At 41.7% G+C, this 25516-nt stretch overlaps 1 protein-coding gene across 6 annotated transcripts in view; it reads right to left on the reverse strand.

Moving 5' to 3' along the window:
• The window catches only part of KALRN (kalirin RhoGEF kinase), an 833042-nt gene that overhangs the window by 283722 nt on the left and 523804 nt on the right, over window positions 1-25516 (reverse strand). For all 6 annotated transcript variants that reach the window (XM_075070289.1, XM_075070290.1, XM_075070292.1 and 3 more), the window contains exons 11-12: window positions 22432-22623; window positions 2461-2630 (exon numbers count right to left, since the gene is read on the reverse strand). In XM_075070289.1, the coding sequence (XP_074926390.1) occupies window positions 2461-2630; window positions 22432-22623 (362 nt within the window). The remainder of the gene's footprint in view (window positions 1-2460; window positions 2631-22431; window positions 22624-25516) is intronic.

Below are 25516 nucleotides of genomic sequence, written 5' to 3' on the forward strand. Positions count from 1 at the left end.
ACCCCATCCCTTCGTATTTTATTGTTAAATTCCCACCACTTCCTTTTTCCTTTAATAAAGAAATTAATTGGCACCACACCTGTGTGGTAATTGCTCCCCAAGATCCCATATACCTGCTGGCAGGGACACCAGTATTTTAGCCTAACAAGACTGAGATTCTTCTGATTCCCCTTGATTACTTAGTTAGAATGCAACATAACCTGGGAAAAATTCCAACACTGTAAGTATTTTAAAACACTAAAGACAGATTGTGACTTGCTCTTGTGTAGGTGCCCAGGGTGATGGGTAGGGTGCAAGGAATCTTCCCCTCACTGTACACTCCATGTGCCCAGGGGTGTTCAGGAACTGCTTCAGCTATGCACTCCCAGAGCACACATCATCCCAAAGGGAGCAGAGAGGAGAAAGTGCCATGGCACCACCCCCTAGTCTCCAATTCAGCAGACAGGAGGAGCAGGTTGCACCATCTTAATGCCAGGGCTCTGCCTTAATGCTACCATCTGGCCCCGAGATAGTTGTGCGTTATAAATACAGGGCAGAAACTATTTTCATTATTGTCACTTTCCTCATTGCTGGCTGTCTCACATTTAACACTAGGGATCTGGAGTCTGAAAGTTAGCTTGGGATCTTTAATATATGTTTGTTCTGAGGGTTCTTTGGATAAATAAGCTTTTCAGGGCATTAAGGGTAAATTCTCTCCTTAGATATGCCAGTGTAGCTTCCCCTAACTTCAGCGAGAGGCATGTAGGCAGATCTGAAGACAGAATTGAGTGCCAAAGTTTTGGTGCTTAAGCTAAAACAAGTAAATTCAGAACAAAGTTATGTTTTGTTTCCCCCATAAATTACATAGTAGCAGCTGCATTACTTGAGACATTTAAAATAAGACAGTTTGAAGCACTATAAAATATACTGCAAGGAAAAATCTTGCACTGGTAGCGTAATAGGATGAACCAGCAGACATTTTCCATTGCTAGTCCCTATCAGTCTGTGATTCTGTCTTAAAAAATAAACAAACATGTTGAAACATCAATTCCTGGGACTGAAGCAGTAAACCGGCACTTCTGTGCTAGCACTGCAACCTAACCATGATACTGGAAGGTGATTAAGAATTTGCTCCTAGCTCTGTATAATGGGTGGCGTGTAGCTGCACCACCCCAGGAGAAGCTCCACAAAGAAACTATGACTTGAGCTCCTGTTTTGCACAGTTGCATGGTGAAGCATGCTGAGTTAGCTTATTACCAAAGACAGGGCATTTCCCCACACTCCTGGTCAGCTAGCTTGTAGTCCATGGAACCAAGATTCTGCCTTCTTCTGTCCTTCCTTACTCATCGGGTCACAGCAAGAAATATCAAGCAAGGAATCCCTGTTCTTCCCTCCTGCACTCAAAAGTCTGTGATCCAGGTAAGTCTTGTGCAGTTGTACAGTGAGGCAGAGACATGTATACCCTATTTCCCCCCACGTAGCTGCACAAGGTTGAACCACAATCAAGCTCTATATAACCACATTATATATAGCAAAAGTTCTTGTGGTGGAATATATGTAGCTGCACGTGGAGGAAGGGAGAGAGGTAGTTTGTATCTATAGATTCTGTATGGAAGACTCAAGAAGAATGAATAAGATTGTTGGCATTTAGTTAGTTCCCATTAAACAAGTTACTTCTTCTATTTTAGCGATGATCATTTGGTTACATTCCTGGCAGGTATTGGAAGCTTCTTCATATTAGGATAACCCTCCCAATACAAAAATATAGGGCTTGATTCTAATCTCAGTCACACCAGGAAAAATCAGTAAAACACCACTGAAGTCAAAGTTAAACCAGTGTAAATGAGAGCAGAACATGACCCTTGAGGTGGAATTTCTTGATAAGATACATTCACACAGGATAGGAGCAAAGTTTAAGAAACTCATATTTACTGAGAGGAAGGAAACATTTCTTAAAGTCAGTCAACTAGCGCATTCTAAATTGGGTAAAAAGAGCAGCTTTAATTTATAATACAAATGCCAATACAAGAACAGTCTGACAGCATGAATAAACTATATGTATTGTACACAATGAAATACTGTGGCCTATTATGTAACTATACAGGTTTTATTTACAGGCACACAGCTTCCATACAGCAAGAGTAATCACGTAACTCATTGGGCTTCAGCTCAGAACCATTTAACAATCTTTCATAAATATTCACTCAAAAATATTCACCTGAAAAACATTTAATCTACACATTTACCAATCCATCAGATACAGCAACTCATGCTGATTCATAGACTATTCTTCTTAGTCTCTACAGATCACTCCTTGCAGTTTCAATAAAATACTAGTAGAGCCTGAATCATCATAAATATAAAAAATGTAGTGAATAAATCCTCCTGTTAAATTGTAAGTTACATTCCCCCATTAAATTGCACCTACCGCACAATGCTTCACCAGATTTCTTGACATCTCTCCTGAGATAGCAAACATACCTGAGCTGTTGGATTAGATCTTCGCCTTCTTTAATGACATTGAGGGTAGCATCCAGCGTGGCTGTTTGCTGCTGTTGGAACTGCTTGATAAGCTCCTGAACCGCATCCACCGAGTCAGCACAGACATCCTCTAAGAGCTCCTTCTGCAGATCTTCCATCCATGTCCACAGCTGTGAAGGAGGGGAAAGAAATACAAATCAGAAAGAGACAGAGGTTGAAATTTAACCCTTTTATCCTTTAATCCCATTTTAGAAAGCATTAATCAAGACTCTTCACACAAATGGTTTCAGATGCTAATGATACCTAAACTTATGGTTTTAAAATCAAAAACCTGTACTGAGTTCTCGATTCTGGCAGATGGAATTTAATTTTAAACATCAAAGTAAAATACACATATCAGAATATTAAGCACTTTATTTCTCAATTTAATTGGCATCTCAGTCTATTATATATCACTATAACTTTAAACTAACATACTGCTGCAACAAACTCTACATACAACAAATACATTATAACCCCTTAAATTTACAATGACCCAGTCCTATCAGGAGCTGAGTGTCCTCAACTCCCACTCATTTCACTTGGAGTTGAAGGTGTTCAGCATCTTGTAGGATCAGGCCCTAAGAAAATATATCAAGTGTGTGATATTTATTGATCGATAATCAGTTGTGCCCAGTCAACCATGTTTTCCATACAATGTTTCTGCAACGTGCCCTCTGCATCTGAGATTGTGACTTTAGGATCTAGACGAAATCCAGACATAATAAGAAGGTGTCTTTGTTTTTACTAGACAGCAGTGACCCCAATCAATTCTATGCTGATCCATTCATTTAAAATGGTCCTGACTATTAGTTAAAAACATCATTTTACTAAGTGTTTAGATTAGAATTTCCAGCCAACTGTTCACTCACTGAAATCTGAACAGCAGACAAGCCCAAGCTCCTAGATAGTTACAAAGCCCCCTACAAAGCACTAAGGTTTCCCCATTAAGCTTTCATTAAGAGCAGTGTAAAATTGTACCAACTGAGCTGGCAATGTGCCAGCAAATTCTCATGGCTCTATGAGAGAATATTTTCCACTTGATGTGTCCCATTAACCCAGTCTCTGTTGCTCTCTGCTGCATCTTGTGCAAGGTGACAGGACAAGTCACTGTATTGGGAAGTGTCTCCATTCCAATTGTGGCAATTCTAAAAAGGACAGGGCTAGTACATTGGGCAACAGTGGAACTGTTTTGTCTACTCTTCCATGTCGCTATAAAGTCATTCTCCTCAAAAAGAGTTAGAGGTACACATCAAGGAAAAAACAGACCACTACAGGGGAGAGTCAGTGAAGTGGGTAAAACTATGTTTCTCTTCAGAATGAGGCCCAATTAACCATGAGCCTATTGATTTGTTGGGGGAATCAGGCTTCCTGTGTTCTGTTCCTAACTCTGTTACTGACTATTTGTGTAACCATGGGCAAGTCACTTAGGAAAGCATTTTCAAAAATGTCTATATTTGCTTGAGATTGCACCTGAATATCTGAACTCATTAAATTCAGATCTTTCCAGAGGATGACCTTTGATTGTGAGGATTTGCATAACAAAAGCTATCAGAATTTAGGTTATCCTTGACTCAGATGGTTTTAAATCTTTAGATTCCACCAATCCCTGGGAAATCCTAATACAAAGGATCAGTCAGTATTAATGAGATTATGAAGATATTTCAGAAACAACTTGCAAAAGGAATCTGACTCAAGTTTATCTTTATTTCACACCTCCCAGGTGTTGGACTACTAGTAATTCCAATTAGAATCATTCACTAAAAAAGGTCCTTCATTTATAAGCACAGCAAAAGTAATAAAATGAAATCTACTACTGCATCACTCGGAGGTCAAGCTGGTTGTTAAGTGAGACCAAGAAGCCACACTGTTTATTTTAGCTTGATACAATTCAGTAAAACATTTTGTGTTTTGGGGGACTGATTTTTAATTCTGACGCAACTCCTGAATTGATTTTAAACCCATTTGGCATACGAACCCTATCAGAAAGAGAGTTTATAATGCATCTCACTGTAGCCCTTCCCTGGATTCAATAACGTTTTTCCACCCTTTCTGTTCTAACGAGTGAAGGTCCCATGGTGTGACAGGGAATGATCACTAAATCACGTCAAAGGTTGCTATTCTGCACCTCAAGTCATACTTCTATGTTGCAATGTGCAGAGTATTACTGAGCACTGGTATTTCTTGTCAATGATTTAAGAGTTGTTATTCTCAGCTCAGAGTAATTATGAGGCTCAAATTTAATCTGTTTCCACTAAAAAATGGAAATTGAATGCCGGAATCAACAAAAATATCACTTGGTAAACACCATTTGTACCATGGAAACATTTACTAAGGAAATTTGAAAACAAATGAGTTGCACAAATTAAACAAACTGCTATCAAACTGCATTAAAAAAACCTGCATGATCCATTGTTCATAGCAGTGGGTCACTACATGATTTTCAGAGGTGCTGAGCATTCTCAATATCCACAGACATCAGTGGGAGTGGAAAGTGCTCAGCCTCTCTTAAAAATCAGTCCATTCCAACAACCGATTTTAAAAACCAAGGCAACTTTTTATATCTATAAATCATTAGCTTTTGATTCAGATCATTTTTCAGTGGATAACCAGACAGAAAAGAATAAGTCATCAGACATACATATGGTACATGGCCCGTAGGCTTCCCTAGTCAGTGTAATATATGTTGCAGCTTACTCCTGGGCAGCCAGTTCATTTTAGGCTGAGTACAGATTCAGTTTTTCATTGAAATCCTTTATGTTTTGTAATAAAGTTTTTGGCATACATTTGCAGGAAGTGAGTTTTCCTCCTGCATTTTTAGCATTAGTAAAATTTGCAGTCACATACTTTCCATATGTAATTACCATTTTTATTATAAGTGCCAACAATCTGCATAGCTCAAAAAAAGAAAGCAGTCTCTACTCCATCTCGCTTCGCAGCTCATAAAAACAAAGACGACAGAAAAAAGTGGAAAACCTACATGAAGCAATAATATAGAGGTATTTTTGTTCACTTGCTTATTCACATTTACTGAATTATGGTCTGCTGCAATAAATCATGGATGCAAATATTAATCATTAACCTCTAATGGTTAGCAACCTGATATGCACCTGCAAAAAAATATCCACCCACTAATTTTACAGGTGCAAAATACATTCAGATGAAAATTTTGTAGTTGCAAACTGCAGCTACAAGAAAGATTGGGATGAGTATTTAGCCCTTCTGGTCCATGAACAAGCTGTATATAGATAGTTTAAAAAAAAAATTAAGGCAACCATAGTTTCAAATAAGAAAAAAAGATTTAATTCCCTGATCACTAGATTGTTGCTCTATAGGAAAAAAAAAACCAGGCACTACTTTGGACCATCTGCCACTTTTCTTATGTATTGTAGCAACTTTCTCTCTGTTCCTCTCACTATAATACACAGGCAGTTTCACTTCATGGAAGAACAAGACAGCTCTTTACCTTCAGCTTTGTCAACTGATGCAACACCCATCAGTTTACTGAAGTACTTAATGAGAGCACTTACTGGAGGTTTGAAGGACACCTGTGTCTGTTACCTAGAAATTACTGCCTTTGACTTAGAGCAAGGGACCACATCTGTCAAAAATCTGAAATCTGAAAAGATGATTAAAAAAACCTTGTCTGCGAGTGTGGAATAACTATTAAGCACCCTGTGCTACACCATCTTTGAATATTGCTATTTCTAAATGCTATTCAGTTTCAATCACTCGAAATATGATTTAAAAATATTTAGCAATACTAGAAGAAAGCAAAATAAGGAGTGGGTAAATAACTATTGAGATTTTTACAGTTGGACTAATAATTAAAAATGAGAATAATAAAGAAAACAGATGACTCAGGGAATACACAAACTACTATTTACAATATCAGATATGATATATTTGCTTAATTTGCAATATAAGTTATGATACAGTGTCCTCTGAAAGTACGTTCATGGTGGGTCAGAAGGTTAATAGTCATCAGGATAACTAGAGGAAAAACAGTATTAAAAGAGAAATAAAGCAACCATCCAGGTTCTCTCCCTTACACACTGAAAAAGTAGAGATAACATGTCACAGGGTATTTGTGAGAATTAATTAGCTCATGTTTATAAAGCACTTTGAATATGTCAAATGCTATCTAAATGTAAGTTATTGTTATGTTTTCTTGGGGTATTTCAACACCATTTTCATATGTCAGAAAGGTCCTATATCTTACATGTAACGATGGAAGACAGAAATATCAGTGGAAACATATTAAACAATATATTGATTGATAAGATGTGACATGACCAGTAGGGTTGCCAGGCATCCAGGTTTCGACCGGAATGCCCAGTCGATAATGGACCCTGGCGGCTCTGGTTGGCACTGCTGACCAGGCTGTTAGAAGGCCAGTTGGCGGTGCAGCAGAGGCCTAGGGCCAAGGCAGGCTCCCTGCCTGCCCTGGCTTTGTGTGGCTTCCAGAAGTAGCTGCCAGGTCCCTGCAGCCCCTAGGCGCATGGGAAGCCAAGGAGGCTCCATGTGCTGCTCCTGCCCCAGTACCGGCTCTGCAGCTCCCAGTGGCTGGGAACCATGACCAATGGGAGCTGCGGGGGTGGCGCCTGCAGGCACAAGGGCAGTGCACAGAGCCTCCCTGGCCCCCATGCACGTAGGGGCTGCAGGGACCTGGCAGCTGCTTCCTGGGAGCTGCAATTAGCACTGCCGGGACCCTGCATCCCAGCCCCTGCATACCAGCCCAGAGTCCCCAACCGCACCCGAACTCCTTCCCGCACTCCCCAACACCCTGCCCCAGCCCTGAGCCCTCTCCTGCACCCCAAGCCCCTCATCACTGGCCCCACCCCAGAGCTCGCCCCAGCCACAGCCCTCACCCCCCTGTACTCTAACCCCCTGTCCCAGCCTGGAGCTCTCTCCTGCACCCCAAACCCCTCATTTGTGGTCCCACCCCGAGGTCACACCCCCAGCCCAGAGCCCAGACCCTCCCTGCACCCAAACCCCCTACCCCAGCCTGAAGCCCTGTCTCACACTCCAAACCCCTCATCCCCAGTCCCACCCTAGAGCCTGCACCCCCAGCTGGAGTCCTCAACCCTCTCGCACCCCAACCACCTGCCCCAGCCTGGTGAAAGTGGGTGAGGGTGGGGGAGAGTGAGTGATGGAGGGAGGGGAGATGGAGCGATCAGGGGTGGGGCCCTGGAGAAGGGGTGGGGCAGGGGTCTTCAGTTTTGTGCGATTAGAAAGTTGGCAACCCTAATGACCAGATATCACAAATGAAATGTCACATGATTAAATGTCCATACTAAAGTGACAACACTGAAACATCACGCGACAAGAGTGATGCAACCCAATGCTGCTGATAAAACCACAACGTGCAACTTCCATGGTAATATGCTGATAAGACATCCTGCAGCGAGATATAATATGACCAGACATCATCCACAAAGTGCTTGTGAAGAAAGAACACAAGGAAAAGAAGGGAACAATTTTTGAAGAAAGGATCTGATCCCTTCTTAACCTCTTTCTTGCTTTTTCATTCCCTTGCCAGTTTCTTGATATTCATTCTTGGTTAGGCTGCATCTGGTGCTTCTGTATGTGAAGCTGTTTTAATTAGTATCCTCACCCATGGCAAAAGGATTTGCAAAGCCTAAACATCTGATGTTTTTTCCAAGTTCTGCATGGACAACACTGATACAGCACAGTATAATCTCCTCTTGAGGCAAACGTGCTAATGGCAGCTACACTTGCATCAAGCATATAGATTCCCAAGAACACATATATGCAATTCAGAGCCTAACCACCTCATGAGATGAAGGTGGCTTTACCGAGGAGTTTAATGTTCATGCTCTTTAGTTCTCCTCCGATCAGCATGAATTGCAAATACATGGTCTCCTTTTAGCAGTTTTTATTTTTAATTTAAGTTGTCTGGTAATTATGAAGACAATTAACTGAGAGACTGCAAAGAGAAGAAAAAATTCAACACTCAGTTATGCTCGTGTAAATCAAGAGAAATTCAACTGAAGTCAGTGGAGTTACTCCAGATTTACACCAGTGCAACAAAGTAGAATTTGGCACAGGCGGTGCACCTAACAGCTGCAAGATCATGCACTGAACATTCAGTGATTTATACTGATGGGAAGGGGAGCCATGAAATTCCCATTCAAAACTCTCTGGTTCGTCACATTCCATAACTTTTCCAACAGGGGATCTAGATATCCCTCTTCCTCTACACATTTCCCTGTGGTTTGAACGATCATTTGCTAAACATATATACACATTTATCCTGATCTGCAGTTTGAATACCTATGTGCGCCTCCCCTCTTCTCCCCCCTCACCTCCCCACTAGGAATTTCACTTGTGACAACTCTGAATCACTCTGTGAAAACTTTTGAAGGATTTAACAAAGTGATTTTGCCTTTGTGTAACCAAAGACTCTTTCTGAAATCACCATCTTCTCAAACTTTCACGTTAATATTAACCACTTTAAACTAGTTTTATAGACTCTGTTTATCAGGCACATGCATTTACGGGGAACTAGAACATGTTTTTGAGTGACAGGGATGAATTACAGGAGATTGCCAGCACAGCTCTAATGAAGACTATTGAATACAGAAACTATCACAGATGCTGACAACGCATTCTACCGGCTGTGCATATTACTAACAGTGCTGTAGCCTCAGTCACAGATTCATTGATTCCAAGGCCAGAAGGGACCACTGTGATCATCTAGTCTGCTCTCCCGTCTAACACAGGATAGAGGACTTCCCCAAAAATAACTCCTGGAGCAGAGCTTACAGAAAAACACCCAAACTTGATTCAAAAGTGGTCAGTGATGGAGAATCCACCATGACCTTTGATATATTGTTTCAGTGGTTAATTACCCTCACTGTCAAAATATACACTGTATTTCCAGTCTAAATTTGTCTAGCATCAACTTCCAGCCGTTGGATCATGTTATATCTTTCTCTACTAGACTGAGGAACCCATTATTAAATATTTGTTCCCATGTAGATACTTATAGACTGTAATCAAGTCATCCCATAACCTTTTCTTTATAAAGTTAAATAGACTCAAAAAGCTCAATCACAATACGGCATACTTTCTCGTCCTTCAATCGTTCTTGCAGCTCTTCTCTGAATCCTCTCCAATTTATCAACATTCTACTTGAATAGTGGGCACCAGAACTGGACACAGATTTCAAGCAACAGTCACCCCAGTGCCAAATACAGAGGGAAAACAACCTCTCTACTCCTAGTTGAGATTCACCTATTGATGTATCCCAGAATCGCATCAGCTCTTTTGGTCACCTCATCATACTGGAAGTTCATGTTGAGGAGATTATCCACCACAACCCCCAGATCACCTTCAGAGTCACTTCTTCCCAGGATATAGTCCGCATTCTGTTAGTATTGTCTACATTCTTTGTTCCTAGTAAGTATGTCCTACACTCTTTGTTCAGGGGAACTGGGAAAAGTTCTGTCCTCCTTACCTTGAGAGGACCAACGGAATGTACTATTTATATTCATTAAAAAGAGGAGTTTCTGTAGAATTTGCTGACTCATCAATGACTATGTTAAAAAAAACACACTTTTTGCCTGCAGCGTCAACCTCTTACTTACAACAGGCCTGGCATATGAAGGGTTAATTCACAGCACACATGCCAAATCAGAGGTGGGCGTGTAGATGAAATGAGTCTCTAAAGTTAATGTGAACATGGTCACAGCAGAGAAAAAACAAAACAAAACAAACAACAGATGACTGAAAGGAAAAGGAGGACTATGCAGTGTACATTGAGCATGTGTCATGTTCCAGAGGAATCCCTTGGCAAGTTCATGACAGATGAACAGACAAGTTACTTTTCTTTTATATGGCTTTCTACGTGCTAGATTTATTGAAATTTGGCCTACGTGTTTGTGTTTACAATCATTTGGCTCTAGCTGATTTTTTTTTTTAAGAGATCACAGATGGTAGAATTTTTATTCAATAGGGGTATGGCTGTGTTTCAGACTCAGACTCTTCTGATTGGATGTAGGGTGTGCTGCCAGGATACCTCAGTTCTGTCTTCCCTACTCCTTAATCCTTTGTAAAACAATCTTATAAATATAAATGAACTGGATCTCAGCACAGTCCTTGATGACCCTGCTCTCTTTTTTCCATAGCTTCAGAGCGTTGTTAACACTGCTACGGTATGGGATCTCCCGGTGCAAAGGACTGGTGAGCATTTATGCTTCTGTCAAAATTGTGGGCCAGACTTTGAAGTCAGGGGGAGTAGCAAACGCATACCTAAGGGCAGGATTTGTCCAACTGTGTTCATGATAATCAGTTGATGATGTCACAGGCTGATCTCTTTTACATTTAGCTTACATGAAGCTATATGCATATACTTATTTATTATTTGTATTGTGTTAGTAGTGTACCCACACAGGCCACATCTACCCAATCAGTAATGCTATCTCGTTGTCCCAGGCTCTGTAGAAATGTATTTAAAAACATTTCTCCTGTTCTAACAATGGTAATGCATGTTTGGGTTTTTTTTCATTTTATGTGTGTGTATGCATCTATGGTGGTGACATCCATCTGATAAATGTATTTACTCTGTAACTTTAACAGCTTCACCTGCTCTCTGCTCACTAATCTGTTTTATAAGGACTACTTCTAACATTCCAAACATGTGAGCTCCTTTACACAACTGCCATTTTTTAAAACTCAACCTGTCAGAAAGGTCTTTCCTTTCCCCCCTCAAATGGAGAATCTTCCTCTCACAAAATCCCCCCAAACAAATTTCACTGATACAACACCCATAATATTCAGTACTGGACCAAGGCTTTATGTGTAAGGTTTGATATTTCACAATCTTGCAGAGCGGGCTGATATCTGAAAGTCAAATCTTCTAGGTAGCCTTGAACATCTGAGCTGAGAGTTTTATACCATTTGAAAAGGAAGATTCACAACTTTTCAACAAGACATGCAGCACTTGATTCTACCCCTGAACGGTCCCAAGATATAAGATACTGAAACAGTTAAATGTTTATGTATAAAAAGCTAATTTTGGTTATTCTTAGAGTGCTTTGTTTGTGTTTCACTTATTTTAAAAATGTATCTGTATAGTGAATTGAGGTGGGAGAAGCTAAAATGCCGAACAGGCCAGTGGACCAAAAATTAGATGAAGCTTCTTGGGTATATGGGTGAGTAGTTTTGTGTATTCAAAAGGCTGGACCTTCCCAGAGATCTTAAAAGTCGTCAGTTGAGTCATTTTGTTGATTATCCTGAACATCACAGCACTCTATCATTTGATGGGCATATTCTTCAAAATGACAATAGTAACAGTTAAATTTAAGCAATATAGTGCAAAGTATAAACAGGGGTAGGCAACCTATGGCACGTGTGCAGAAGGCGGCACATGAGCTGATTTTCAGTGACACTCACGCTGCCCGGGTCCTGGCCACTGGTCTGGGGGACTCTGTATTTTAATTTAATTTTAAATGAAGATTCTTACACATTTTAAAAACCTTATTTACTTTACATACAACAATAGATTAGTTATATATTATAGAATTATAGAAAGAGAACGTCTAAAAATGTTAAAATGTATTACCAGCACGCGAAACCTTAAATTAGAGTGAATAAATGAAGACTCGGCACACCACTTCTGAAAGGTTGCCGACCCCTGTATAGAAAAATAAACTGTGAAGTGGGTCAATTTAAGATGAACAACAGAATTAAACAGTGTCCCAGAAACAGTCATGTTTGTTCTGTGATTAACTTTGGTTCATTGTCATCATCTATTATGTTTGTTAGAATCAACAGCAGGAGACCATAAACAAGCCAACATTTAATTTAAAGATTCCCAAGATCTCTACCACAATATAAAAGCCAATCTCTGTTAAAATTAAAGACCTAAAAGAACTAGATCCCCTAATTAAGGCACTTGCTTGGAGCACAGTGAATTTAATTTCATAACCATAGCACTCTGTGAGTGTATTTTAAATGATACAGATAGCAATACCTCTGGTTACGGTTGCCTGACACTTTCCAGTAGAAGACCCTGTTTTCAGTTGCTTACAACTTTGTCAAACTTAAACTGTTCAGGCTGACATTCTCCATAGTGGGTGTCTGCTTAAGCTGAAATTTGTGAGGAAGTTTCAGCTAAAACTCTGGGAAAGAGGGTTACCATCTGGCTGGTATTTGATTGGCCTGGTCAGGTTTTCTATGGATATGCCGGTTGCCAGAAAAATAATTTAATTTGCCAGATTTTTTTTTACATGGGTCTAAAGATTTCCATTATTATCACAATACACTGGGAAATCTAATGTTAAAAGTTTCTATGTCCTGCTAAAGATGCTGCAGTGTTCCCACTTCTCCTGTCTGCCCAGCAACACACAAGTGCACTATGTGTGTGTGTGAGAGAGGGTTTGAGTCATGTGAGAGTGAGGAGATGTGCCAGGCATATTAATGGAAGATCAGGGAGATGGTGCAAGTGGATCCTACTATCCTCCCAGGAAAAAAAGCTAGCATCAGAAACTGCACATTCAATGACAACTGGCTAAAGGAAACAGACTACAAAGACTGCTGGCAAAATGTGCTGATAAAACAAACACCCTTTTTATTATCAGTGCTATTATCAGTCTTATCTATATGTGTTTTCCTCTCTAGATATTATAAGTGTATGTTGAAGGGGAGAACGGGGATGAGTGGTTGCAGAGTTGCCATGAGGTTGGGATTGCAAAAGGCTTGACTTTTAGGGAGGGTGCTGAGTTTTTTTGCATTTCAAAGGTGGTAACCTTTGGGGAGGGAAGTTGTTTGGCATGTATTAAAATATTTTTACAACTGTTTCCTTGAGAATCGCTAGCACCTCTATGCTTTGGAGCAGGGACTGGATATTTGGAAGGCTGTTCCCCTAAGCCAGAGAGTTGCCTTTATCCAGCCTTATGAAAATTTGTCCAGATTTCATCAGGATATAAGCATCTGTTAAATTGCAGTTTGCACATGCTCAGTAGAGACTTGTTAGAGTTTGCAAGCTACATTTTCTCAAGATTCCATTTGTACTGAGCATGCTCCATCCCCCCACATTCCTTGTGATGATCAGACTGTGCATGTACCATTCATACTAACTAACTGAACATGCTCCATCCTGGGGAAGCCAGGGCTGAGCAAGCCTGTCCCTACATCATTCATACCTCCCATGTGCCAGGGACCATGGTGGTACTGGACACAGGACCTGAGAGCAGCAGGACAACCCCTCCTGTGCTCTCAGTGCTTCCCTGCTGGCACCAAGGCAGTGTGTAAAAGGAGGAAGCATCCTGACTGGAATTCACAGAGAGGTGAGAAACTTGGGGGCAGGGAAAAGAGATGCAGGCCGGGGAGGAGGACTGGGAAAGAAGTTTCGGGGGGATAGGAGCCCAGTGGGAGGAGGGATTGTGGGAGGAGCAAAGGCGGGCAGAAGATGGAGAGGAATAGGAATAAGGGGCAGGCGCAGAAGGAAGGGTGGAGAGGGTAGGAGCTGTGGAGGCTGGGGGCAAGAACTGGGGATGTGACAGGAACAGAGAGAAGGGGGGAAGATATGAGCAGGAGGGAAGGAAGGAGCAGGAGTCAGATGGGGAGGGAACAGGCAGGAGCCAGCATGTACAGCAGAAAGGTGGGGACACAGGCAGAACTTGAGAAGGGGCAGGAGCTGGGTATGGGAACCAGGGGCAGGAGGTGGGCAATGGAGGGGATAGGAGCAGAAGGGGACAAGGGGAGGATGTGGTGACAGAAGGTCATGGCTGGCCCTTCTACCATTTAAAATGGCAGCTTTCTAATAAATATATAAAAACTCAAACAGTGAGACCCACTGCATAATAAACAACCAAAGACAGGCCTGAAGCCACAGCCTGGCCAGTTGGCTGCTAGTTTGGAGTCTGATGCTGAACTGAATGCAGGCAGCATGTGTTTAATCCCCAGAGAACTGGGAAGCTGGATATGCAGCCTTCTACATTACAGAACTGTCACATTTAATGCAGCACCCATGTAGCTTAAATATGCCTACATCAGGCTGGGATTCCTTTGGGGTTTTATATCTGTCACTCCACTGCCAGCCAACATAAACACCACCAAGGCAGTGCCCAACCTTATGTTTTGCTTAACCCTTCAATACACTGTGGAGTGTATGCTCACCTACATATGCACCTTTTTAGACATCCAAATAAATGCTAACAGCTAATCTTAGGGCATGTCTACACTGAATTTGGGACTGACTCTCCCAACCGGGGTCCACACACGTGTTGTGGTAGGACTAGTGCTAGCTCTCTCAAAACAGATGTGTAGTCAGTGCTTCAATGTTGCAGTTTAGGCTGGAGCTTGGGCTTTTAAGACCATCTCCTGTGCCCCAGGCTTCAGAGCCCAGGCTCAACCCAAGCTGCAACATCCACACAGTTATTTTTAGAGTGCCAGCACAAGCCCCACTACCATAAGTCTATCGACCCAGGCTGGGTGGCTTTTAGATATGCCATTTAAGCCCTGCCCATGATGCCAAGAATGTAGTCAAGTGTGTGCCTGTGTCCACACCCTACTGTTCAACTTCAGCAATTAATGAACAAAAACTATTTCCAGCTTTGCCTCTATTCAGGCTGAAGACATCAGTGCTGCTGGCACATAGCCATATGAGTTCCTGCCACTCTAAATATGAGAGAGAAAACATCATGTGCACTAAGCAGAAAAGAAAATCAGTAGAGAAAGAAATAGCATTTATAAGTTACTAAATTGGTATTTAATTATACAAGGCCATTAAAAAGGTTACTAACTGTCTAGAGCTGTTGACAGTGCCCCCTTACCTTTACATTTCTGATACAGGATATTGCCAACCCAAAGGATTCCAAAAGCTTGAGTCTGGCCTTAAAATCATGAAATTATCTTGTAATTTATGTAAAAATCATGTAATTTAAAAGTACTAAAAATACTAAATGTTATTTTCTTGTAATTTGCCTTCTGTTTTTTGAGTCTTTAGGGTGCCCTTGCGTTGCATTTGCAACCTTTTCTCCAAAAGCATGAGGTCTAGAAACTTACCTAGTTTTAAATGAAAGCTGAGATTCTAATGAAATCACTTGAGTCCAGGAGCTGGAACTTTATGAAAAATACCAAATATTACAGCCTTGCAATACGATCATGAAAGTTGGAATTCATAGCAAATGACGGTGAAACCTACAGACAGACTTGATGCAAAAACCTACAGTAAAACACCCTCAAAGCTTGGGGAAATGACTCATGTACAAGTCTGCAGAATTCTTCTATCTTGGAAGCTCACTGACAGTAATTTTTAATTCTGCCCTGGCATATGGGTAAATGGATTTGATTCCCAAGGGAGCACTTTCAGGTCTTGGGATAAAGAATGTCTAGTAGTCTTTGGCCTAGCAGGCTTTGAAAGATATGTATGATGATCTTTAGATGATATTTAATGTATTACAATAGCAAGGCACACAGTATAAAGTTTTTATGTGCCTGGCAATAAGATAAGATACGATACCTACAGTATTCATGAATGATCAAGTGGGAGTGACTTACGTAGTTCATCTAAATTCATGGCACTGAAACATTTATACTGCACCAGAAAACTGTATTTTCAGTATATGCCATGTAGTCTTAGCAATGATTTTGAGAGTTTTTAAAATGTTTTATTGGTGTTATTTTTCATACCCCTTCACCAGTAAAGAAAGCATCCTTAGTACAATGAGTCCAGGCCTCAGAGGGGACCACGTGCAAGAAGCAGTGCTTGGAGTCTCCCCTTTCCAATGACATAAAGAAGCCACTTTTAGTCTTGATAGGTCATAAGATATCTGGCCTTAAAATAGTCACTGATTCAGGGCTAAATATTGTCCTGTGCCTTCAGCCAGTGCAATTCAGGCAGTAGGGTCGCCACCTTTTTAATTGCTGGTAACTGGACCCCTGAGGCCCTGTCCCCTGAGATGTCTGCTGAAACTAACAAGGACTGTATCAGGGAAAGGATTGGGCCCAGACTAGGAAGAAGTCTAGTCTGTGAAATAAGCTTATTGGAACATCTCTGAGGGTGAGATATTACCTGTAATCAGTTCCTTAATGTATTAGGCTTAGATTTGTGTGTTTTTGCTTTATTTTGCTTGGTGACTTACCTTGTTCTATCTGTTATTACTTGAAACCATTTAAATCCTACTTTTTATACTTAATAAAATCACATTTGCTTATTAATAAACCCAGAGTAAGTGATTAATACCTGCAGGAGCAAACAGCTGTGCATATCTGTCTATCAGTGATATAGAGAGCGAACAATTTACTAACTTAATCCATATAAGGCTTTATACAGAGTATAAAGTATGGGTTTGGATCCCATTGGGAGCTGAGTATCTGGGTGCTGGAGACAGGTAACCTACTGAGCTGTTTTCACTTAAAGCCTGCAGAGCTTTGGGGGCGTGGCCCAGACCCAGGTCTGTGTTGCAGCAGGCTAGCGTGTCTGGCTCAACATGGCAGGGTTCTGGAGTCCCAAGCTGGCAGGGAAAATGGGCTCAGAGGTAATTTTAGCACATCAGGTGACTGTCCCAAGGGGATCTCTGTGACCGAACCTGCCTCCCTCTCCCTCTCCCTCTCTAGCTTGGCTCCCTCTGTTCGGGGGCTGGTACAGAAGCTGCTGCAGCCTGACAAGGAGCCAGCCTGTGCGTAGGAGGCAGCCCTGGCTGAGCAGGGGCTGGCATGAGTTAATGACCCAGCCCCTCAGCCTGCCGCATGATAACCGGTCTCGTGTCTGGTCAGTGCATCTGACTGGACAATGCCAGGTCCTCTTTTTGATAGATAGCGGACTGGGGGAAGAACAGGGAAGGAAGGATTTCTCTGGCAAGTTGACTGATTGATTTACTTTTGAAATAGGAGTTGTTAGAAGCTGCTCAGATGTTGGAAATCTTAGAAGTAGTCCCAGGCAGAGATGGATTAATGGGCAGGGTGCAGGTGAAGTGGTCAGAGATGCATTATAAATGCAATCAGTCATATGGTTCTAGAATTTACCATATAATGTTAGAGAGATTACCAAAAGACACAAGTTAATCACAAGACGATAGTCAGAATACTTCCACAAAGTCTGTGTCAGCAAGACTGACTTCCTGCTACTGACCTCTCTTTAAACAGCTGTCTCAATAGATCCATTATCAAAAAATGAGAATTTGAGAAACTTAGATAAAAACTAGGTCTAAATCAAAGCTTCCTGGGGTGGTAGGTGACAACTAGGGGTGTGCAGTCAGAGGTGGTTATATTTCTGTATTGAAGCAGGCTATCTCTAGGTATGCAGGTGGCCCGTTATAAGGTGTGATCTACTTCTCTGGTGGAGTGTCCTTGTTTGGTGAAGGTGGTATTAAGGTGTGTATCATGGAGTTTCTCTTCAGAGCATATTCTGTGGTATCTGTGTCTCTGGCTGATAGGTCAGACATGGAGTGATCACTTTGTGAAGTGTTCACCCACAGGTGATATGGTGTTTTTGTCCTCAATCATTTTCCTGTGGGAGTTCATTCAAGAGCATGCTGATTGTCTGATTTCACCCACATAGTTGTTAGTGGGGCACTGAGTGCATTGGATGAGGTATACCATCCCACAATAGAACCCATATGTGGTACCATCAAACAAAAGAACCCATACTTGATGGTGACCCCATCCTGAAGGAAATCATTCCTGAACCCCTATACCCCACCAAATACCCCCCTCCCCCGCCCCCAACCCAACCTCTCTAAATTCATCATCAGAAGCAAGCTTCCCAGAGACTAGGACACACCAACTCAAAGCAGCACCAGACCCTGACAGAACAACAGATGCAAAACCTGCAGACATATGTCCACTTCTGCAATGATCAACACCCTCCACAACACACCTTTCAAGAGCCACGGATTCCCCCTTGTGTCTCCAATACCCTGGGACCAACATAGCTACAACTACACTGCATATATGTGTTTAATGTGTCAGACAAACAGCATAATCCCTGCCCTGAGGAGCCTACAGGCTAAAGGTGTGAATAGGCACAGTACAAAACAATACAAGACACTGCAATGCAAACAACTGCTCTATAGTTAATCCCAGAGGGGTACGCTGGCATTGTAACTGGAATACTTCCTAGAAAACAGCAGCAATAGAACTCAGATGTCGACATGTTACTGCTGCCACTACAAGATTTTCTGCCTTGAAATCTGAGTCTGAATTTCTTCCCTAACTCAGTTAAAATCAATAGAGGTTTGCCTGATAAAACTGAGTGAAGGCTTTAGAATTGGACCCTAATAATTATATCTTCGCTGGATTGGGAGCCCAGCTAATACGCAGCAATATGCCATATGTGGACCTATTCTGAAAAAGTGCCAAAAATGAAAATAGGCTTACAGGTCTAGTTTGGGATGGATATTTGCTCAGGGGTTAGAGTATGAGGCTTCTGGATTTGGTTTCAGACTGATCTGTGCAACCTGGGGTATTCTCAAAGTGGTTGTGGACTGGATTTCAGTTAGAGACCAAGAAATCTCTATTTTCCTGCCAGGAAGCCAGCTAACACAGAAATGAGCAAAGAGTTTAAACATTACCATAGGGAAAGATGGCAAAGGAGTATAATTTCTTCACTTTTCAAGAGTTCAACCACCTATTTTAAAGCCATACTGAAAAACAACATTTATGTTGGTTAATTCTTTACTTTAAAATAAAATTCAAGGTGCAAACAAAGCCAAACCATGAGTCATTTTCACTTAGGTCAACCTATTTATACTATAAAAAGGCAAACCCAGATCCAAACATGTGCTGAGACTCTACTGTTCTAACATTTTGTCCTTCGCATCAGCTCACTTCCGCACTCTTAATTTACTTCATGGTCTCTTCGGTGTTTGCCACATTTGGCAGACGAACACTGAAACCTCAGCAATTTCCTCACTAAACTATCTTGGCAATAAGCATGCTGTTGGGGCCACGTGATTAATGCTAGTGATTCTAATCTAACATATGGAAACATGCTAGAGGAATGATGAAGGTAACAACAGGGGATGATATTCAGTCCCCCAGATGTAGCCAAACTATTTGGATTCATATGAGCAAAGTGCCAAAGGGCTGGGGAAGTGAAAGCTTCCCCTGTGTAGCAGAGCTACTGTGCATCTCCTAATTCCTTGTGGCTGCTATGAACTGCAATAGCACCTGCTGTGACTCTGCATCAATTGCAAAGGCTATTAAAGACACTGGATTCCCATAAACATGGATCTATGGCTCCTTCCCTGGTCTGCTGTCATTGAGGCTTTTGAATCAGTTCCATATGGGCTTGCAAAACCCATGTCTGCTGTGAACAGTGCACATTCTGCATTCCACTCATGTCCCCCTGCACAGAAGCCAGGTGGAGTTTATGCAGTGCAGAGGTCCTAGCACCATCCTCTCTGCATCATGGGTGAATTCTGGGCTAGTTACGGATCTGAAACAACTAGTTCAGATTTCATCCACTGCTACCTTAAATTATGGACCAGATTTTGATCTCAAATACACCATTGTATATCTGAAATAATTACATTGAAATCAATGGCTTTGTGTATGTTACATGGTAGAAATAGTTGGAGTTCTAGCAAAGAAAATAGCAGTGATCATCTGAGGAAGTACAGTTGATACATTGCTTAAAATAGTGTCTCACACTGGGGGTCCGTCGGCCCCTGGAGTCTGTAGCCTTTTCAGGAGGCCAGGAGCCCTACAGGTGAACCAGAGAGAAAAGTAACAACGAGCTGATAGTTTTTGTCACAATTTTTGGACAATTTTAATGTAAACTCCTCAATCCATCTAAAAAAAATAAATATGTGTGTTATTTTGATTAACCCCTCCTTTCTTCACAGGAGGAAACTGAGGCACAGATATTCTGCCCTCTCTTTCCTAAGGTAACTGCTTTGGTCTGTCTCAGTTTCCCATGCCCAAATTGAGCTAAGAGTGAAACTCTGAAAAAAATATCTGTCACTTACGATTTCATCCCGAAAGTGACACTTTGTAACTCCCAAATATATTTCATTGCAACAGCAAACGTGTGGTGCCTGTCTGTGTGGAATCCTCCCAGATTAAGATGCCTTTTCTCCTCACTTCACACAGCCCCTAGCTACCCCCATCCCTCCCTGCACCGGGAGCTACCCTTTCCCTGCACACAGCCCCAGCTATCCCATCTTGCACCCTGTGCTACCCACCTGCATGCACACAACCCCTAGCTATTCCCTCCCTGCACCAAGTGGTTTTCAGACTTTTCCCCCCCTTTGAGTTACATTTTTTGGTTGCATCCCCCCACAGCCCAGACAGGCTGGGTGGCCTCTGGAGTGAGTTGGGATGGAGGTGGCGCTCCCTCCCTGGACCCCACTGTGCGGAACTGGCTCAAACCCTGCTAGCTTTTGCCCCACCCCCAAATAGAAGTAAAACTATGCCTATGCCCAAAGGTCCCCCCCGGCCCAGAGCTCTGAGCTCCCTTCCCCCACCCTGTGGGCCCTGGTGTTTTTTGGCATGTTGGGGGGGGGGGAGGGGCTCAGCAGGAAAAAGGTTGAAAACCCCTGGCTTAAAATGCCAATGGCTTCTTGAAGCCCTGTCTACACTAGCATTGCTAGCTACCATCTATGGAGCTGAACCAGTGCTAGCAACAATGGAAATTTTTTATAAATAATTTCAAATGCAGACATAACCAATGAAGTTACATCTCATGTACACCAGTGTAACTGAGATGAGACTCTGACTCTACATTGGACACTAGAGCAATATCACGGTCTGAGAATTATGGGCCCAATTCAGCAAGGTACTTCAGCACATACTTAAACTGAAGCACATGAATGCTGATGTCAATAGGACTTATCATGTGCTTAGATTTAGACCTTTTTTTTTTTTAAGTACATTGCAGAATCAGGACCTGTATGTGCAACTTTGTGCACCCTGCTCTTCCAACAGCTGAAAATTCATTACTGTATCTCCAAGGCTTAACAAAAGTGAGGCATATACTGCAAATCATTCATACTTTCTAGGAGGCTACCTCTGTCATCATAAGACTTTTGTTTATGGACGTTCCTCCACTTTGCTGAAGCCTATTATAAATGACTTGTTTGTAGGATGCAATTCAGCTAATACAGGCAAAGCCTTTAGCTAATAAGAGCATCTTTATGGATCAAGTGTGCTGTTGCAAACTGATGCTACAGTGCATGAAAACAATGATTCTGACTAATTCCATCTCCCTCAGAAGAAAGCCTATCTTTAAAAGTCACTCATCACTGAATGGCCTTTGGTCTACAGAAAAATGTGAAGTATGCTTTAATTACATCCCCAGGGGCCTCCTATTTGATATCTTTTCCACTGTATCTCGGTTGAGCCAGCCTTATCTTTGAATGTTTTTCACTTACACTAAACAGCATGGATTCAGGTTCTCGCTGAGTCATCAAAATCTCATATGCATGCATGCTTGTGACTCCTTATGATTAATTTGGAAAACAAAAATCAGCTTCATTAACTAGTTTAATTTTTCTAGTAACACTTATTAATAATGGCTATATTATTTTTTCTAGACATAATAACAGTGGTTACATCAATTAATGCTATATTACCTCAAGGAGTACATATTACACTGCAGGCATGTTTATGTCTAATGAGTTTATCCTAATTGATGTTCTTAGATCTCAAACATATATGACTGGCCACTTATTTTACAGTGTCATCTTTTAATTGTGAATTAACCACTATTTGGTCTGTTTTTGCTATAATGTCTCACTATGCTATTGTTCCATATCATGCATAAAAATGGCTTAAGCACATTTTTCCTCTCTATTGCAGTTAGGGCCAAAGCATCCAAATAAAACAAGGCAGGAATTTGGCATATACCCTGTGCAATAAATGCATCCAATTTGTGTCCTCTGAGTTTTCACTTTGTACATTGAGTCAATCTGTTGCATCATTTTGCAATATAGAGAAATTCCATCACGTGCATCTTACCTCTTTGGTGTGAGTGTGGAAGGAGACAGACATGTCCAAGAGAAGTTTCCTCTGTTCCACTCTTCGGACAAAGTCCTGAATCCTCACTTCCAGATGCCGGGCTGCTTTGTAGATCTCTTCAGGGTCACATTCCCCAGTCTGAGCCAACTGCTCTGCAGCCTCTAAAAGCTTGTCTGCATTCGTGTATGTATTCTACCAGAAAACAAAGCAAGGAACAGAGTATGAGTAATATAACTGTGACAAGTAAACTACTGAAACAAGCTGCTTGCAGTTTCAAAGGCATGAAAGTGAGTGATTATCAGACTTGTAAAACAATGGTAATAATTCCTATTGGTGCTGCCATCTGTGAGAGGAGCAAGTATTAACCCAGATAGACTAATCCCTGAACAGGCATGAAATAATTCCTTGTTTGAAATGCACACCAGTACAGTGCTAGCTGGCCTGACCGATAAATATGACTGTGTACTTGCTTTTTCCAGAATTCTGGAATTTCTCAAAGATACAGTAATGAAGCAACTGGAGTTAACCACTTCAGAGGTAGAAGTTGTCTCAAACGACACTTGGCAGCACACTGGTTACGAAGGATTCCTAATGGCGATCATATTGCAGCATGTAATCATATTAGCCTGAAATATCTCATCCACAAGAAATGTTTGCTTTTCAGTGGCTTTTGTGTGGTAAGTTGGGAGAAATCCAAGTGTGAGATTTTGTCTTCAAGTTGCTTCTTTGTTTGCTCTTATATTTGTACACTTGATTTATAAGAAGGAGCCAATCACTCCTACTGCGGGCTGGCTAATCAAATAATGTGAAATGTTTATGAATGACACCATCTCCAGTCTGTCTGAGGTACTTACTTGGCCCTTTCACTGTAGTATCTATGCACCTCACAATTCTTTAATGTATTTATCCTCACAAAACCCCTGTTAGGCAGGGAAGTGCTATTATTCCCATTTTACAGATGGGAAACGGAGGCACACAGTCACAAAGTGATTTGTCCAAGAAAGTCTGTGGCAGAGCATGCACTTGAACCCAGGTCTCCCAAGGCATAATCTAGTGCTCTAGTACCTTAACCATTGGGCCATCCTTCCTCTCCTCCTTTCCATTCTATCTGTGGAAAACTCTGCTATACTAATATACAAAGAGTGAGTCCCATGAAATATAAATGGTGTACAGATCATTAATTCCAAAACAGGAAGTTATACAGTCAGTTTGATGGATTATTTATTGTTAAGATTATTACTTGTGTAGGTCTAGATTGTGCAACCAGTACTCACAGTGATGGTAGGATACCTGATTTTTGCATCTTTTTCTTATATAGGCTCCTATTATACCCCACCCTCTACCCTGATTTTTCACATTTGCTGTCTGGTCACCCTAAGGGATGGGCACTTACTCCCCAAAGTATTCCCATTGAAGTCAATAACCCATAGTAACCAAAGAGTTCTAGGTCATTTACAATCAAATAAAGAGATAACATATGAGCCCAAAGGAGTTTCCAATCAGGAGGCGGGATTTTCAAAAGCGCTCAGCACTGGCTTCACTCTACTCTCACTGAAGTCAAAAGGAGTTTTACCATTCATTTCAATAAAAGCAGAGTTATGTCACCACTGAGGGCTTCTGAAAATCCCGCGCAGAGATCTTTCTCAGCTGAGATTTACATTAACTCATTGAAAAGTGTGGACATATGCATCCCACTGAGCATTTAAGAAACACTGTCGGTCTAAAAGCCATGTGGCAAATCCTGAAGTCCTCACATAGAGGATATGCCAATGGAGTCAATAGGAGATGTCCAGAGTAAAAACTGAGTAAAAAGTAGGTAACAGTCTCAAAAGTTGTCCCCATATATTTAGGAAAAAATCCCTTACCTATACTACAAAAAACATATTAGATTATTGAAGTAGAATGAATATGGATATGTAATTCACTGTTAAATTTCCCTATTTCTTCTGGTTGGGTATAAATATAACCTTTTTTGCATTTCTCCTCTTGGACAATAAAGCAATAAAGCAGTTTCGCTTCTAATACTTCCGCTTCTTTCACTTTCAGATTCTTATGCAGTAGCACAATGCCATAATCATAGACGATTAGGGTTGGAAGAGACCTCAGGAGGTTATCTAGTCCAATCCCATGCTCAAAGCAGGACCAACCCCAGCTAAATCATCCCAGCCAGGGCTTTGTCAAGACGAGTCTTAAAAACCTCTACGGATGGAGATTCTACCACCTTCTTAGGTAACCCATTCCAGTGCTTCACCACCCTCCTAGTGAAACAGTTTTTCCTAATATCCAACCTACACCTCCCTCACTGCAACTTGAGGCTATTGCTCCTTGTTCTGTCATCTGCCACCACTGAGAACAGCCTAGCTCCATCCTCTTTGGAACCTCCCTTCAGGTAATTGAAGGCTGCTATCAAATCCCACCTCACACTTCTCTTCTGTAGACTAAATAAGCTCAGTTCCCTCAGTCTTTCCTCATAAATCATGTGCCCCAGCTCTCTAATCATTTTTGTTGCCTTTTGCTGGACTCCCTCCAATTTGTCCACATCCTTTCTGAGTGTGTGTGTGTGTGAGGGGACAAAATTGGAGGCAATACTCCAGATGTGGCCTCACCGGTGCCGAATCAAGGGGAATAATCACTTTCCTCGATCTACTGGCAGTGCTCCTACTAATGCAGCTCAATATGCTGTTAGCCTTCTTGGCAACATATCTAGCTTCTCGTTCACTGTAATCCCTAGGTCCTTTTGTGTAGAACTGCCACTTAACCAGTCGGTTCCCAGCCTGTAGCAGTGCATGGGATTCTTCTGTCCTAAGTGCAGTACTCTGCACCTGTTCTTGTTGAACCTCATCAGATTTATTTTGGCCCAATCTTCCAATCTGTCTAGGTCACTCTGGACCTTATCCCTACCCTCCAGCATATCTACCTTTCCCCACAGCTTAGTGTCATCAGCAAACTTGCTGAGGGTGCAATCCATCCCATCATCCAGATCATAATGAAGATGCTGAACAAAACCTGCCTCAGGACCGACCCCTGGGACACTCTGCTTGATACCAGCTGCCAACTAGACATCAAGCTGTTGATCACTAACTGT

The sequence above is a fragment of the Chelonoidis abingdonii genome, chromosome 10 (genome assembly GCF_003597395.2).
Source record: "Chelonoidis abingdonii isolate Lonesome George chromosome 10, CheloAbing_2.0, whole genome shotgun sequence".
Taxonomy (NCBI): Eukaryota; Metazoa; Chordata; order Testudines; family Testudinidae; genus Chelonoidis; species Chelonoidis abingdonii.